At 40.2% G+C, this 15045-nt stretch overlaps 1 protein-coding gene across 4 annotated transcripts in view; it reads right to left on the reverse strand.

The window, feature by feature from the left end:
- The window catches only part of CENPL (centromere protein L), a 27667-nt gene continuing 12622 nt past the window's right edge, over positions 1-15045 (reverse strand). Inside the window, exons 1-5 of one of the 4 annotated variants that reach the window (XM_077980646.1) lie at positions 14630-14731; positions 13826-14000; positions 8271-8522; positions 3551-4093; positions 300-981 (exon numbers count right to left, since the gene is read on the reverse strand). In XM_077980646.1, the coding sequence (XP_077836772.1) occupies positions 910-981; positions 3551-4093; positions 8271-8522; positions 13826-13993 (1035 nt within the window). In that variant the 5' untranslated portion in view covers positions 13994-14000; positions 14630-14731 and the 3' untranslated portion in view covers positions 300-909. 4 annotated transcript variants of the gene reach the window in all.

Raw genomic sequence — 15045 nt, forward strand, 5'->3', positions numbered from 1 at the left:
TTCACTTTAAAACGAACATTTAATTCAACATTGCAACAGGAGTTGAACTGTATTTAAAACAGAAGCATATTAGTGACTAAAAAAAATGTGTACATTAATCCTTAGTTCCCTTTTGAGGGGATTTTGATTGCCAGTTCTCTGCAGTGAAATGCTAGGAAAATGTCTTTAGAAGACAGAATTCTTTCTGAATGCAAGTCTAAAATGCTTAAAAGAGATTAAAGGTTTTAAAGACTCAAATCAGAAATATCCATTAGATATATCTCATTTGAATCCTAAGAGTTTAAACACAATAAACACTATATTTATTTACTTTATTTTTTTTATTTTTTGAGGCAGAGTCTCACTTTGTTGCCCAGGCTGGAGTGCAGTGGTGCAATCTTGGCTCACTGCAGCCTGTCTTCTGGGTTCAAACGATTCTCCTGCCTCAGCCTCCCCAGTAGCTGGGATTATAGGCATGCGCCACCACACCCAGCTAATTTTTGTATTTTCAGTAGAGCAGCGGTTTCACCATGTTGGCCAGGCTGGTCTAGAATTCCTGGCCTCAAATGATCCACCCACCTCAGCCTCCAAAAGTGCTAGAATTACAGGTGTGAGTCACCAAGCCCAGCCTATATATATATATATATATTTAAAGATGACAAGAAATTAACAACTCAGCATTTTGAGACTGGCATGCCAGGTTATCATGATTAGTACATGGGCACCTGGCTGTGGCTCATCTACTACCATATTCTTTGTACTTCTAGATCCTTCTTGGCTTCCATCTTGGCAACTCCAAAGGCATGGTGGGGAAAACAGATGCAGAGATAGATGCCTATGTCTCCTGCAGTCTCTTTCAGCATAGCAATTAGGCAAGTCATCAGTAAGAAAAAGAGTATATAATCTATAACTTATAGTCCACATAAGGCTTCACTCAATTTGAAAAACTGCCAGTTCTGTCAAGTATGCTAACACTCCGATAAGATATTTATGACACAGAATCTGCAAAAAGAAAAAGAAGAAGACATTTATAATTAGAATAGTATTAATTATAACAAAGCAGATTGATATTTACTAATCAATGTTATACTGGTCTAACTTTTGGATTTAATTCATGAAGTTTAACAAATGCAATACACTCATTTTTGGCCAGGCACAGTGGTTTATCCCTATAATCCCAGCATTTTGAGAGGCTGAAGCAGGAGGATCACTTGAGCCTAGGAGTTCAAGACCAGCCTGGGCAACAAAGGGAGACCTCATCGCTACAAAAAATTGTAAAATGTAAAAAACAGCCAGGTGTGGTGGTATACACCTATAGTCCCAGCTGCTCACAAGGCTGAGGGAGGAGGATCACTTGAGCCCAGGAGTTAAAGGTTATAGTGAGCTATAATCACGCTACTGCATTCCAGCCTGGGTGAAAAAGTGAGACTCGGCCGGGCGCGGTGGCTCAAGCCTGTAATCCCAGCACTTTGGGAGGCCGAGGCGGGTGGATCACGAGGTCAGGAGATCGAGACTATCCTGGCTAACATGGTGAAACCCCGTCTCTACTAAAAATACAAAAAACTAGCCGGGCGTGGTGGCGGGCGCCTGTAGTCTCAGCTACTTGGGAGGCTGAGGCGGGAGAATGGCGTGAACCCAGGAGGCGGAGCTTGCAGTGAGCCGAGATCACGCCACTGCACTCCAGCCTGGGAGACACAGCGAGACTCCGTCTCAAAAAAAAAAAAAAAAAAAAAAAAAAGTGAGACTCTGTCTCTAAAACAAAAAACAAACCTCTCATTTTTATATTTTCTATTTCTTTCCTTTTTTATTTCTTAATGCTGGTCTCTTCTCATCAAAATTATTTCCCAACCTACTGTTGCACTGTGACCTCCAGTTTGAAAAGCATGAATATAGTGCTTACAGAGTATTGACTTCTTGGATCTAAGAGATAAGAGTTCAAATCTTGATTCTTCCTCTTGATAAGCTATCTTGCTTGTCATTTAAACCTGTCTTAGTCTCAGTTTCCTTGTTTTAAAATAAAATATGGATAAAAACACCTAACTGTCCGGGCACGGTGGCTCACGCCTATAATCCCAGCACTTTGGGAGGCTGAGGCGGTTGGATCACGAGGTCAGCCTGGCCAACATGGCGAAACCCCATCTCTACTAAAAATACAAAAATTAGCCAGGCATGGCGGTGGGCGCCTGTAATCCCAGCTACTCGGGAGGCTGAGGCAGGAGAATTGCTTGAACCGAGGAGGTGGAGACTGCAGTAAGCCAAGATCACACCACTGCACACTAGCCTAGGAGACAGAGCAAGATTCCATCTCAAAGGAAAAATAATAATAATAATAATAAAACCTAACTAGCCGGGCACAGTGGCTCACACCTGTAATCCCAACACTTCAGGAGGCCAAGGCAAGTGGATCATTTGAGGTCAGGAGTTCAAGACCAGCCTGGCCAACATGGTGAAACCCCAACTCTACTAAAAATACAAAAATTAGCTGGGCATGGTGGCAGGCACATGTAGTCCCAGCTACTCAGGAGGCTGAGGCACAAGAACCGTTTGAGCCCAGAAGGCAGAGGTTGTAGTTAGCCGAGATCGCACCACTGCACTCCAGCCTGGGTGATGGAGTAAGATTCTGTCTCAAAAAAAACAAAAAGCAAACACACAAAAAACACCTAACTACAGGGTTGCTCTAAAGATTAGAATTTAAGGTCTGTTAAACTCTTGGCATGGTAACAAGATCACAGGAAACATTTACTGAATGTATATTGTGGCTGTATATTTTAACACATTTTGGGAGCCAATTCTCAGTTTATTTCTGATACTTTTTTTTTTTTTTTTTTTTTTTTGAGACAGAGTCTCACTCTGTTGCCCAGGCTGGAGTGCAGTGGCGCAATCTCGGTTCACTGCAAGCTCTGCCTCCCGGGTTCACACCATTCTCCTGCCTCAGCCTCCCACGTAGCTGGGACTACAGGCGTCTGCCACCACACCTGGCTAATTTTTTGTATTTTTAGTAGAGACGGGGTTTCACTGTGTTAGCCAGGATGGTCTCGATCTCCTGACCTCGTGATCCGCCCGCCTCAGCCTCCCAAAGTGCTGGGATTACAGGCATGAGCCACCGTGCCTGCCCTATTTCTGATACTTCTTATCAGAAATCACTCTGCAGAGAATAAAACAATGTCTGTATTATTTCTTTCCCAATAAGGATAGAAAAGCCTAGAATATAAAGATGACATCTTAGTCCTGTGTTTCTGGCTATAATTTTGTCTAACATACAAAATTCTCTATTACTCTGATAATTAATTCAAAATTTCACAAGAAACAATTTTCAAAGTTTCAAAGTTACTACGAAATAATAATTCATATTATTACCAAAGGCTGAAGCACACAGCATATAGTGTCCTTCCATTATAAGGCTATATCTAGAAGGCTAAAGACTTTAGTAAACCATAAACCATAACATAAAAGCTCTCTGTTGTCTTGAATACATTCAAGTATGTTTCTTCAATGTGGACAATACAATCATCATACATTTTTAAAATCATAAAATGAGGAAAAATTACTTAACTAGATTGTTCAAACTAACCTTTATTTTTCCATCAGTATGTGCTGAAGCTACAGATGTTGAAACACGAACCAATCTTGTGGCTGATAAATGAATCTTGAAATGTCTATGGAAATGTGAATAAAGGCAGTCCATGAATAGGTCAACTTCTTCCTGGGTAACCTCCCCAGGTGTTTTGTGGATGCTGTCCCATAGAGCTTTTGCATCCTCTGGATGTATTGCATAAGAAATGTCCAGACTTTGAGGGCTACAGGGTACAGACCAAAGAAATTCAGTAGTAGCCACATAATGGTCCACTTTGCATGCAGTCCACATGGCAGCCATCCAGGAAAGATTAAATGCATTGATTGTTAAAGGACTGAAATAACAGTCAAAGGTTTTCTGAAACCAAGTTCCAATTATGGCTGTGTTAGACTCTGCTCCATTTGCAAGGAATAAGGGCAGACAGGTGAAATCTTCTGAAACAGTCTCCAGAAGACTGTCTCCAAAAATACAGCAGAACCAGCCAGTCCACAACACTTTACCTTCTCTATTCTCAGATGGCAATTGAGATTTTGACAGAATCTACAAAGAAAGTAAACAGGTCCCTTAAATTCAAAAGTACATTTACTTCTAAATTCCATCTTCTCAAAATTAGTTCATTAAAAATAAGACGAGCCAATGTAATACCTGCAAAAAAACATAGAGGGAATAGTCTCCCTAATGATTAACAGGACGTATAAAAATAATTGGCCTTTTTTTTTTTTTTTGAGACAGAGTCTCACTCTGTTGCCCAGGCTGGAGTGCAGTGGCGCGATCTCAGCTCACTGTAACCTCCACCTCCTGGGTTCAAGTGATTCTCCAGCCTCAGCCTCCCAAGTAGCTGGGATTATAGGCATGCACCACCATGCCCGGCTAATTTTTGTATTTTCAGTAGGGATGGGGTTTCACCATATTGGCTAGGCTGGTCTCGTACCTCTGACCTCAGGTGATCTGCCCACCTTGGCCTCCCAAAGTACTAGGATTATAGGCGTGAGCTACCATGCCCGGCCCCCAATATTCTTATACAATGGAAACACGATGTATGGCAAGACCTTGGTGTAACCAAAATGCAAAATAAGAGCTACCAATATGGCATAACTAGGTGTAGTACCCTGAAACAAACAAACAAACAAAAAAACCCCTCAACTTTAGAAAGAACTGTGAAAGATCAAAAAATCCAACATGTTTGAATTCTTTCATTAAGGAAGACTTCAATATTTCCTAAGGCAGCACTATCAACTTAAAATGTTCTTTTATGGCCAGGCACGGTGGCTTACGCCTGTAATCCCAGTACTTTGGGAGGCCAAGACGGGCAGATCACGAGGTCAGGAAATCGAGACCATCCTGGCTAACACGGTGAAACCCCGTCTCTACTAAAAATACAAAAAATTAGCCAGGCGCGGTGGCGGGCGCCTGTAGTCCCAGCTACACGGGAGGCTGAGGCAGGAGAATGGCATGAACCCGGGAGGCGGAGCTTGCAGTGAGTCGAGATCGGCCACTGCACTCCAGCCTGGGCGACACAGCAAGACTCCGTCTCAAAAAAAAAAAAAAAAAAAATGTTCTTTTATATGTTAGACCCTACATTTTCTACCCACTGGTCATGCTTTCTTCCTTTTGGGCATGTAGAATATAATCATATCTAATCTCTCTTCTACAGGAAAAGTCCTTCAGATATTTGATGATCCCCATCATACATAGTACTAAGTTCAACATTTCCAGTTTCTTCAGCCATTCACCTAAGACATACATTCACATTCTCTCACTATTCTAGTCACTCTTCCCTGAAATTATTCTGCATAGGAATCATTCATAAGTGAACATAATTACTTTAAAAAGGTCTGATTCCGGGAAGGAGGGGGGAAAAACATCTGACTGCAAGACTAACCACCACCTTTAACCTAGATTATACTATTAATGTAATCTCAGATTGCAGTTTTCTGGTTTTTAGTTGACAGCTTTATATAAACTAGCCCTGTATATTCATGTTTGCTTTATAGGTAAATCTCTCCCAACTTATACTGAGGCTGTAAATTTATTCCTACTAAAATTTTAATCTCTTCTAATTTGGCTCATTGGACAATCCATTCAGATAATTTAGGATCTTTTATTATATTTTTAGCTGATTGCCTAACCCCTCAAACTTTAAATTTTAAGTTACATGACAAACATGCCTTCCAGATACTCAAAGAACTCTGTTAAAGCATTAAGCAGACCAAGGTTAAGATCACAGCTTTGTATCACACCCTTTCAGAAATGATCATTTACACAGTCCTTTTAACATATTTCTCCTTCTTATTCAAGAAATTTTGAAACACCCTCAAATACCTGGAAGCTTAGATATATTAAGTTTATCACACTTTCATGACCTAAGAGTCCTGTAATCCTATCAAGAAATGAGATTTAATTTGAAAACTATTAGAACACTATACCAGGAATTCAAGAGGTCATTTCTAATCCTCACAAGGGTAGATGCTTGCCTCATAATATGCAAGTCACAAAACTTCTCTGTGCATCAGGTGCTTCACTTGACAAAAACTGCTAGTTGTCTCTTGAGTATCCATTTTTCCTTCCACAATAAAATAGTCCCTTTATGGCCGGGCGAGATGGCTCATGCCTGCAATCCCAGAACTTAAGGAGGCCGAGGCGGGTGGATCACTTGAGCCCAGGAGTTTGAGACCAGCCTGGGCAACATGGTGAAACCCTGTCTCTACAAAAATATAAAATTAGCCTGGCATGGCAGCACATGCCTATAGTCCCAGCTACTTGGGGGGCTGAGGCGGGAGGACTACCTGAGCCCAGGAGGTAGAGGTTGCAGTGAGCCGAGACAGTGCCACTGCACTCAACCTGGGTGACAGAGTGAGAACCTGTCTCAAAAAAAAAAAAGTCTCTTTAGTTAAGTTGGCAGAGTACTCACTGAAAAAACATTCTTTTCTAGTCTCCCTTCCAACTAAGATGTAAACAGAAGTTGTTGGGTCTCAGCAAGATTTACTCTGCATCAGGTTCTGTTTGTCCTTCCCATCTTCTTCCTACTTCCTGCCTGGAACTTAAATATAAGGTTTAGAGCTGCTGGAGACATCTTATGTTAGACCATAAGGTAACTTTTAGGATGAAAGTCATGCACTAAGGAGAAGGAAGAGCTTAGATTATTAATTATTTCATCAAGCATCATACCAGCCTTGGACAGCTTACATCCATGCACTTTAAAAAAAAAAAAAAAAAAAAAAAAAAAAAAAGAAGACAGTATACCACTATCTTGTTTAATTCACTATTTTTTAGGCTAACCCTAATCCTAGAACATCTTGAGATCTTTGCCAATACCACGACCTATATCTGGGGTCACCAATTTTTTTCTGTAAAGGGCCAATTAGTAAGCATTTCAGACTTTGCTGGCAATATAGTCTCTGTTGCAACTTCTCAACTCTGCTGTTGCAGCACAAAAGCAGCCACAGACAATATATAAGCAAATAAAAGGGGCTATGTTCCAATAAAACCTTATTTACAAAAACAAGCAGCAGGTCAGATTTGGCCTATGATTTACTGACCCCTAATCCATACAAACAAAAAGTCAGTCCTTTTCAACTGCTTGAGAACTTAATTTCCTTATCCATTATTAAGATTAGTTAGCTCAAAAGAAACAGAAGCAGCAGGCATGAATAATAAACAAAATAAATCTGAGGCTGAGTGTGGTGGTTCATGCCTGTAATCCCAGCACTTTGGGAAGCCAAGGTGGGTGGATCACTTGAGCCCAGGAGTTCGAGACCAACCTGGGCAATATGGCAAGACCCTGTCTACAAAAAATACAAAATTTACCCGAGTGTGGTGGCATGCACCTGTAGTCCCAGCTACTTGGAAGGCTAAGGTGGAAGGATCACTTGAGCCCAGGAGGCAGAGGTTGCAGTAAGCCAAGATCGTGCCACTGCACTCCAGCCTGGGTGACAAAATGAGACCCTATCTCAAAAAAAAAAAAAAAAAAAGAAATGCAACATTTTATATTCCTTCCTGTAAGTAGTATATAAGAGCAATAGAACTATCTTGATTGATTAAGAAACCAGATTTATTTATTTATTGTATTTTTTGTAGAGATGGCATCTTGTCATGTTGCCCAGGATGGTCTCGAACTCCTAGGCTCAGGTGATCTGCCCGTTGTAGCCTCCCAAAGTGCTGGGATTACAGGCGTGAGCCACTGCACCTGGCTTTAAAATGTTACATTTCTGAAAGTAACCTGGCATGAAGTATCACAATATTTAATGATACATATTTTTATACTAAAATTCTACTTATAGAAATTTAATCCCAGAAAAACTCACAAAAATATAGAATTCCTAATGACATGAGTAATTATCTACAATATTAGTAAAAATATAATGTACAAGTATGGGCAATATGATCCCAATTTCAAGACTATATAAATACAGATAACCAAACATATATACCAAAATGTTAAAACTATAATTTTTAACTTTTTTTGTACTTTCATGTATTTCCTCAGTTTTCAAAAATAAATATGATTTTGTACACAAACTACCTACATACGCAGGAAAAAAATTTTTAAGTTGATTACATCTAATTATTATAGTTTAGTCAAACAAGACATAAAATACATTATAAATCACAAACTTAGAAATTTTTAAAACAGTTAAGAAAATATCACAACAATTTCCAAACAAAGAAAATGCAGATTCTTTTCCCCTAGGAAGCAAGTATTGTTTATGTACTATACCTGGACAAGAAATGCTTCTGGATCCCTTTGTGTTCCTTTCATTCCTAGGAGAGTAGAAAAAATCACTTTGATGTTGAAGTCTTCTCCCACTTCCACAGCAAGTCCTTTTTGCTTTTCAGCAACAATAAAAGCATTCAGAAGTCTAGAATATTCTTTGAGATTACTATAGGAGAATTTATATAAGGGAGTTAAACTATATAAAGTCCACTGTTTATGCAGAAGGAATGCAACCTTTTGAGGGTCAACATCTTCCTACAAAAAAAAAAAAAAATCAAGACAAAAGAAGTTTAAGAATGAGGAAACATTAATAAGAATTTAATCACAGTATTTAAAACATCTAATACAAATATATTATAGGGTACCTGATTTTTGCACTCCAACCAAGTGAGTTTGCAGGACTCATTTTTGCAGATCCTTGAACAGACTTTTACCTTTCTGTAACTTCTCTTTAGAATGCTCTTCTCCCAAGTGTTCACACGGCAAGTTCCTTCACTTCATTCAGTTCTCTACCCAGATGTAATCCAAAAGGCCACTCGATCTAAAGTAGCACCTGCACGCACTCCAAGTTTTTATCACCTCACCCAGATTTATTTTTCTTCACAGCACTTATTACTACTCAACATTATACTCTTGTCTGCAATTTTTTTGTATTTTTATTATCTGTCTACTGGTGTATAAGCTTGATGACAGCAGTGATTTTGTCTATTTAGTTCTCTCTAGAACAAAGCTATCTAGAACAAGTGTCCAATAAATATTTAACATAAAATTTATGTTTCACTTTTAGAAACTTCAAATTATAGATTTCAAAAATAGTAACCATTCCTAAAGTATCTAATTTGATTAGCCCTAATTTAAAAAAATTGGGCCAGGCGCGATGGCTCATGCCTGTAATCCCAGCACTTTGGGAGGCTGAGGCAGGTGGATCACAAGGTCAGGAGTTCGAGACCAGCCTAGCCAACACGGTAAAACACCATCTCTACTAAAAATACAAAAATAAATAAGCCGGGCATGGTGGTGTGGACCTGTGATCCCAGCTACTCAGGAGGTTGAGGCAGGAGAATTCCTTGAATCTGGAGGGCAAAGGTTGCAGTGAGCTGAGATCATGCCACTGCACTCCAGCCTGGATGGCAGAGCGAGACTCTGTCTTTTAAAAAAAAAAAAAAAATTGTTTGGCAGCAAATCTACTCTATGACACCATGCCCAATTCAACAGATTAAATAAAAAGATACTTGGGGGCTTGTCCAAAGGTAATGAGTTATCTCAGTTGATTGTACACAATCAGTTATAGATCAAACTCCTTGTTTCCAACTCCTTGTTCTACTCTTCCCCACTTCCCCCTTCTCACTACTGTGTTAGACTAGCCTGGAAAAAAAAAAAAAAAGATATTTGGGAATATTTTTTGCTATGCTCTATTAGAACCACAGGTACCATTAAAAACAAAAACACTTCATTTTATTGGCCCCATGGCATCATTCAGGGCCTTCATATATGCCGCCATATAGGCTCCTAGTTTCCTTCCAAACCGAATTTTTTTATAGAGTCCATACTTCCCAACATAGTCTCACAGCTCCAACAACCTTTTAGAACTTTCACTACAGTTGTCTACTTGACAAAAACGTTTATTCTGACTAAAGCATTCATTGAAATGTTATAAGTTGTTTTATTATTATGACTAAAATACATAGAGATGAGGAAGCAATGAAGTGAACATTCCAATATTCAATTTATATAAAATTTATGTTTTCTGGTTAAGAATCAACACTTTCATTACCAGCAATTGAAATTTTTCTTTAAGAAAATTGTCACAAAGAAAGCCAGGCATGGTGGCTCACACCTGTAATCCCACCACTTTGGGAGGCAGAGGCAGGAGGATTGCTTGAGCCCAGGAGTTCAAGAATAGCCTGGTCAACATAGTGAGACCTTCATCTCTATTTAAAAAAAAAAAAAAAAATCTTTAAAAACTTAGCCAGGCATGGTGGCACGTGCCTGTTATTCCCAGCTATACTTCGGAGGATCACTTAAGCCCCAGAGTTAGAAGCTGCTGTGAGCTATGATTGTGCCACTGCACTCCAGCCTTGGTGACAGAGTGAGGCCCTGTACTAAGCAAGACCCTGTCTCTAAGAAGAAATTTTTTAAAAAAGAAAATTGTCACAAAGAAATAAAACTTGTTTCATATCCCCAGTACTACGTATACAACCATATCTTGGGATATGAGACTACTGACCAGAGAAAAAGCTACAATGAGAGTGACTGATCAGCCAGGCCCCTAGCTAAGTGATTCAAAACCACACACCAAACTTTTATTGAATAGGATTTTATTTCCTGCTTCAGTAAAATTAGAAATTATTAATGCTATATACCTTCAGGGTTGTTTGTAAATGATCAAAACAGAGCATGCTGCCACCAGACAAATCTGGGACAATTTAAATACCAAAATAATTTAGTAATAAATTAAAAATCCTTAAAAAAAGGAATTTATGAGCCTATACCAATAATAAATAGATAAATAAATGAAGAAAAAAGGAGAAGGGTTACAATAGAATATCAAAGGCTGGTTGGTAAACACGAAAGGAGTGCTGGAGTTGGAAAACCATTAAGATGGGAACAGGATAAAATGAAAAGATGGGAACAGAAAAAAAACCATTAAGATGGGAACAGGAAAAACCATAAAGATGGGAACAGGAAAAAATTACTAGTGTAAACCAAGTCTAAGAAGAAATTTTGACAATTAACAGAATATCTGCCTTAAAGTTGTCTTTCCACAAACTGCTTACTAGTTGCAGGGAGGGAAAAAACAGTACATAAACAAAGTAAAGAAACTGGAGAACTCCTTGACAGGATGATCAAAATTAATGTCGCCTGTGTGCCTCAAGATGTGATTCACAAGGACACAACAGCACCTATGCAATATTCTAGCCAAAAATATTAATTTCAATCTAATCATGAGAAAATGCCAGACAGATGTAAAATGAGGAATATTCTACTTTAAAGAGGAAAAGAAGGCTGTACTGTATTCTTTAAAAATGTCAATGTCATTAAAGACAAATAAATACTATGGACAAACCTGAAAAAAAAGCAATGGGGAAAGGACTCCCTATTCAATAAATGGTACTGGGATAACTGGCTAGCCATACGCAGAAAACTGAAACTGGACCCCTTCCTTATACCATATACAAAAATTAACTCAATGTGGATTAAAGACTTAAATGTAAAACGCAAAACTATAAAAACCTTGGAAGACAACATAGGCAATACCATTCAGGACATAGGTACAGACAAAGATTTCATGACAATGACGCCAAAAGCAATAGCAATGAAAGCAAAAATTGACAAATGGGATCTAACTAAACTAAAGGGCTTCTGCATACCAAAAGAAACTATCAACAGAGTAAACAGAAAACCCACAGAATGGGAGAAAAATTTTGCAAACCATGCATCTGACAAAGGTCTACTATCCAGCACCAGTAAGGAACTTAAACAAATTTACAAGAAAAAAATGGGCCAGGCCGGGCGTGGCGGCTAATGCCTGTAATCCCAGCACTTTGGGAGGCCGAGGCGGGCAGATCACAAGGTTAGGAGTTCAAGACCATCCTGGCCAAAATGGTGAAATCCTGTCTCTACTAACAATACAAAAAAAGTAGCTGGGTGTGGTGGCGGGCACCTGTAGTGCCAGCTACTTGGGAGGCTGAGGCAGGAGAATCGCTTGAACTCAGGAGGCGGAGGTTGCAGTGAGCCAAGATCATACCATGGCACTCCAGCCTGGCTGATAGAGCAAGACTCCCAGCACTTTGAGAGGTCAGGGAGGGTGGATCACCTGAGGTCAAGAGTTCCAGACCAGCCTGGACAACATGGTGAACCCCCGTCTCTACTAAAAATACAAAAAAATTAGCCGAGCATGGTGGTGGATGTCTGTAATCCCAGTTACTCGGGAGGCTGAGGCAGAAGAATCGCTTCAATCTGCGAGGTGGAGTCAGCCAAGATCATGCCACTGCACTCCAGCCTGGGTGACAGAGCGAGACTCTCTCTCAAAAAAAAAAAAAAAGGAAAAAACAACCCCATTAAAAAGTCAGCAAAGGACATAAGCAGATACTTCTCAAAAGAAGACATACATGAGGCCAACAATCATATGAAGGAAGTTCAACATCACTGATCGTTAGAGAAATGCAAATCAAAACCACAATGAGATATTTCGTATCAGTCAGAATGGCTATTATTAAAAGGTCAAAAAACAACAGATGCTGGCGAGGTTGTGGAGAAAAATAAAAAGTCAAAAAATAACAGATGCTGGTGAGGTTGTGGAGAAAAAGGAATGCTTATACATTGTTGGTGGGAGTGTGAATTAGTTCAACCACTGTGGAAGACTGTGTGGCAATTCCTCAAAGACCTAGAGACAGAAATATTATTTGACCCACCAATCCCCTTACTGGGGTACATACCCAAAGGAATATAAATCGGTCTACCATAAAGACACATGCATGCTATACTCACTGCAGCACTATTCACAATAGCAAAGACATGGAATCAACCTAAATGCCCATCAATGACAGGCTGGATAAAGAAAATGTGGTACATATACACCATGGAACACTATGCAGCCATAAAAATGAACAAGATCATATCCTTTGCAGGGACATGGATGGAGCTGGAGGCCATTATCCTTAGCCAACTAGCAAAGGAAGAGAAAACCAAATACCACATGTTCTCACTTATAAGTGGGAGCTAAACAATGAGAACACATGGATGCATAGAGGGGAACAACACACACTGAGGCCTATCAGGGAGTGGAAGGTGGGAGGAGGGAGAGAAGCAGGAAAAATAACTAATGGGTATTAGGCTTAACACCTGGGCGATTAAATAATCTGTATAACCAACCCCCATGACGCACGTTTACCTATGTAACAAACCTGCACATCCTGCACATATACCCCTAAACTTAAAATAAAAGTTAAAAAAAATACCGTGGACATGATTCAGATTAAAGGAGGTCAGAATACATAAAAATTCCTGGTATATATATGGGTTGTATGTTTGAAAATTACTTTAAAAATAAATAAACAACATAAACAGGCGTGGTGGCTCACGCCTGTAATCCCAGCACTTTGGGAGGCCGAGGCAGGCGGATCACAAGGTCAGGAGATCGAGGCCATCCTGGCTAACATGGTGAAACCCCGTCTCTACTAAAAAATACAAAAAATTAGCCAGGCGTGGTGGCGGGTGCCTATAGTCCCAGCTACTGGGGAGGCTGAGGCAGAAGAATGGCATGAACCCAGGAGGCGGAGCTTGCAGTGAGCAGAGATTGCGCCACTGCAGTCCAGCCTGGGCGACAGAGCGAGACTCTGTCTCTAAATAAATAAATAAATACAAATATAAAAAACAAATAAAAGACATAAAAGAGGTAGCACTGGTCATTATGAAATTGTTTCTTTGTTTCTCATTTATTTTATTAGTTGATGGGTTAAGAAGATACTAAGAATACTATAGTTACAAAAATTGAAATGTTTTGTTCACAGATATTCTCGATTATTGACTAACACAAAGGGATACAAAAAGCATACCTGCAACTGTGAACACTGGGGAACTTTCCTCCGAGGTGGAGTCGGGATAAATGAAGTCTGTTTCCTGATTGATTCTAATCGTTTTTGCAGAGGAGTGGCACCTACAAAGTAATCTTCAGGTCTTGAGGATGCACTAGGAGTTGACTCTGATACATCATAAGAATCCATGGTCTGTCTACAAAAGAAGAAATAAAACCAGAATTCTAAGCACTAAAAAGTTAACTGATGCTCAGTTTCACTGATTCCTCTCCTCACTCTAAAGGAATCCTTTCTCTTTCTTTCTTTTCCCCTCCCTATTCCCAGTTTTAAACCAAGTCCTATATTCCTTATTGGCTATAGCCCACTTTTATGTATATCTTACAGACACCTCAAACACAGTGTATGTTCAAAACTAAATTCAACTTCTTTTCCTGCTTCAAAAAGCTAACTGATCCATTTTCAAATTCCTGTCAATTTGCTAAGTTAACTTAAATTCATGTAGTCTCCCACCTTCATTCTTTAACATACAGTCATTAAGCACATTCTACTCAGTTTTTCTTTCAAGAATCTGTCAAATTCTCACTGTCCAAGATGGCTGAATAGGAACAGCTCTGGTCTGCAGCTCCCAGAGTGATTGACCCAGAAGACGGGTGATTTCTGCATTTCCAACTGAGGTACCTGATTCATCTCACTGGGACTGGTTGGACAGTGGGTACAGCCCATGGAGGGTGAGCCGAAGCAGGGCGGGGCATTGCCTCACCCAGGAAATGCAAGGGGTCCAGGGATTTCCCTTTCCTAGCCAAGGGAAGGCGTGACAGACTGTACCTGGAAAACCGGGACACTCCCACTCAAATATTGCGCTTTTCCTATGGTCCTGGCAACCAGCAGACTAGGAGATTCTCTCCCGTGCCTGGCTCGGCAGGTCCCACACCCACGGAGCCTTGCTCACTGCTAGCCCAGCAGTCTGAGATTGACCTGCCAGGCAGCAGCCTGGTGGCAGAGAGGTGCATACACCATTGCTGAGGCTTGAGTAGGTAAACAAAGTGGCCAGGCAATTCAAACTGGGTGGAGCCCACCACAGCTCAGCAACGCCTACTGCCTCTATAGACTCCACCTCTGTGGGCAGGGCATAGCTGAAAAAAAGGCAGCAGAAACGTCTGCAGACTTAAATGTCCCTGTCTGACAGCTCTGAAGACAGCATTCTCCCAGTATGGCGTTTGAGCGCTGAGAACAGACAGACT

The sequence above is a fragment of the Macaca mulatta genome, chromosome 1, assembly GCF_049350105.2.
Source record: "Macaca mulatta isolate MMU2019108-1 chromosome 1, T2T-MMU8v2.0, whole genome shotgun sequence".
In the NCBI taxonomy this organism is placed as follows: Eukaryota; Metazoa; Chordata; class Mammalia; order Primates; family Cercopithecidae; genus Macaca; species Macaca mulatta.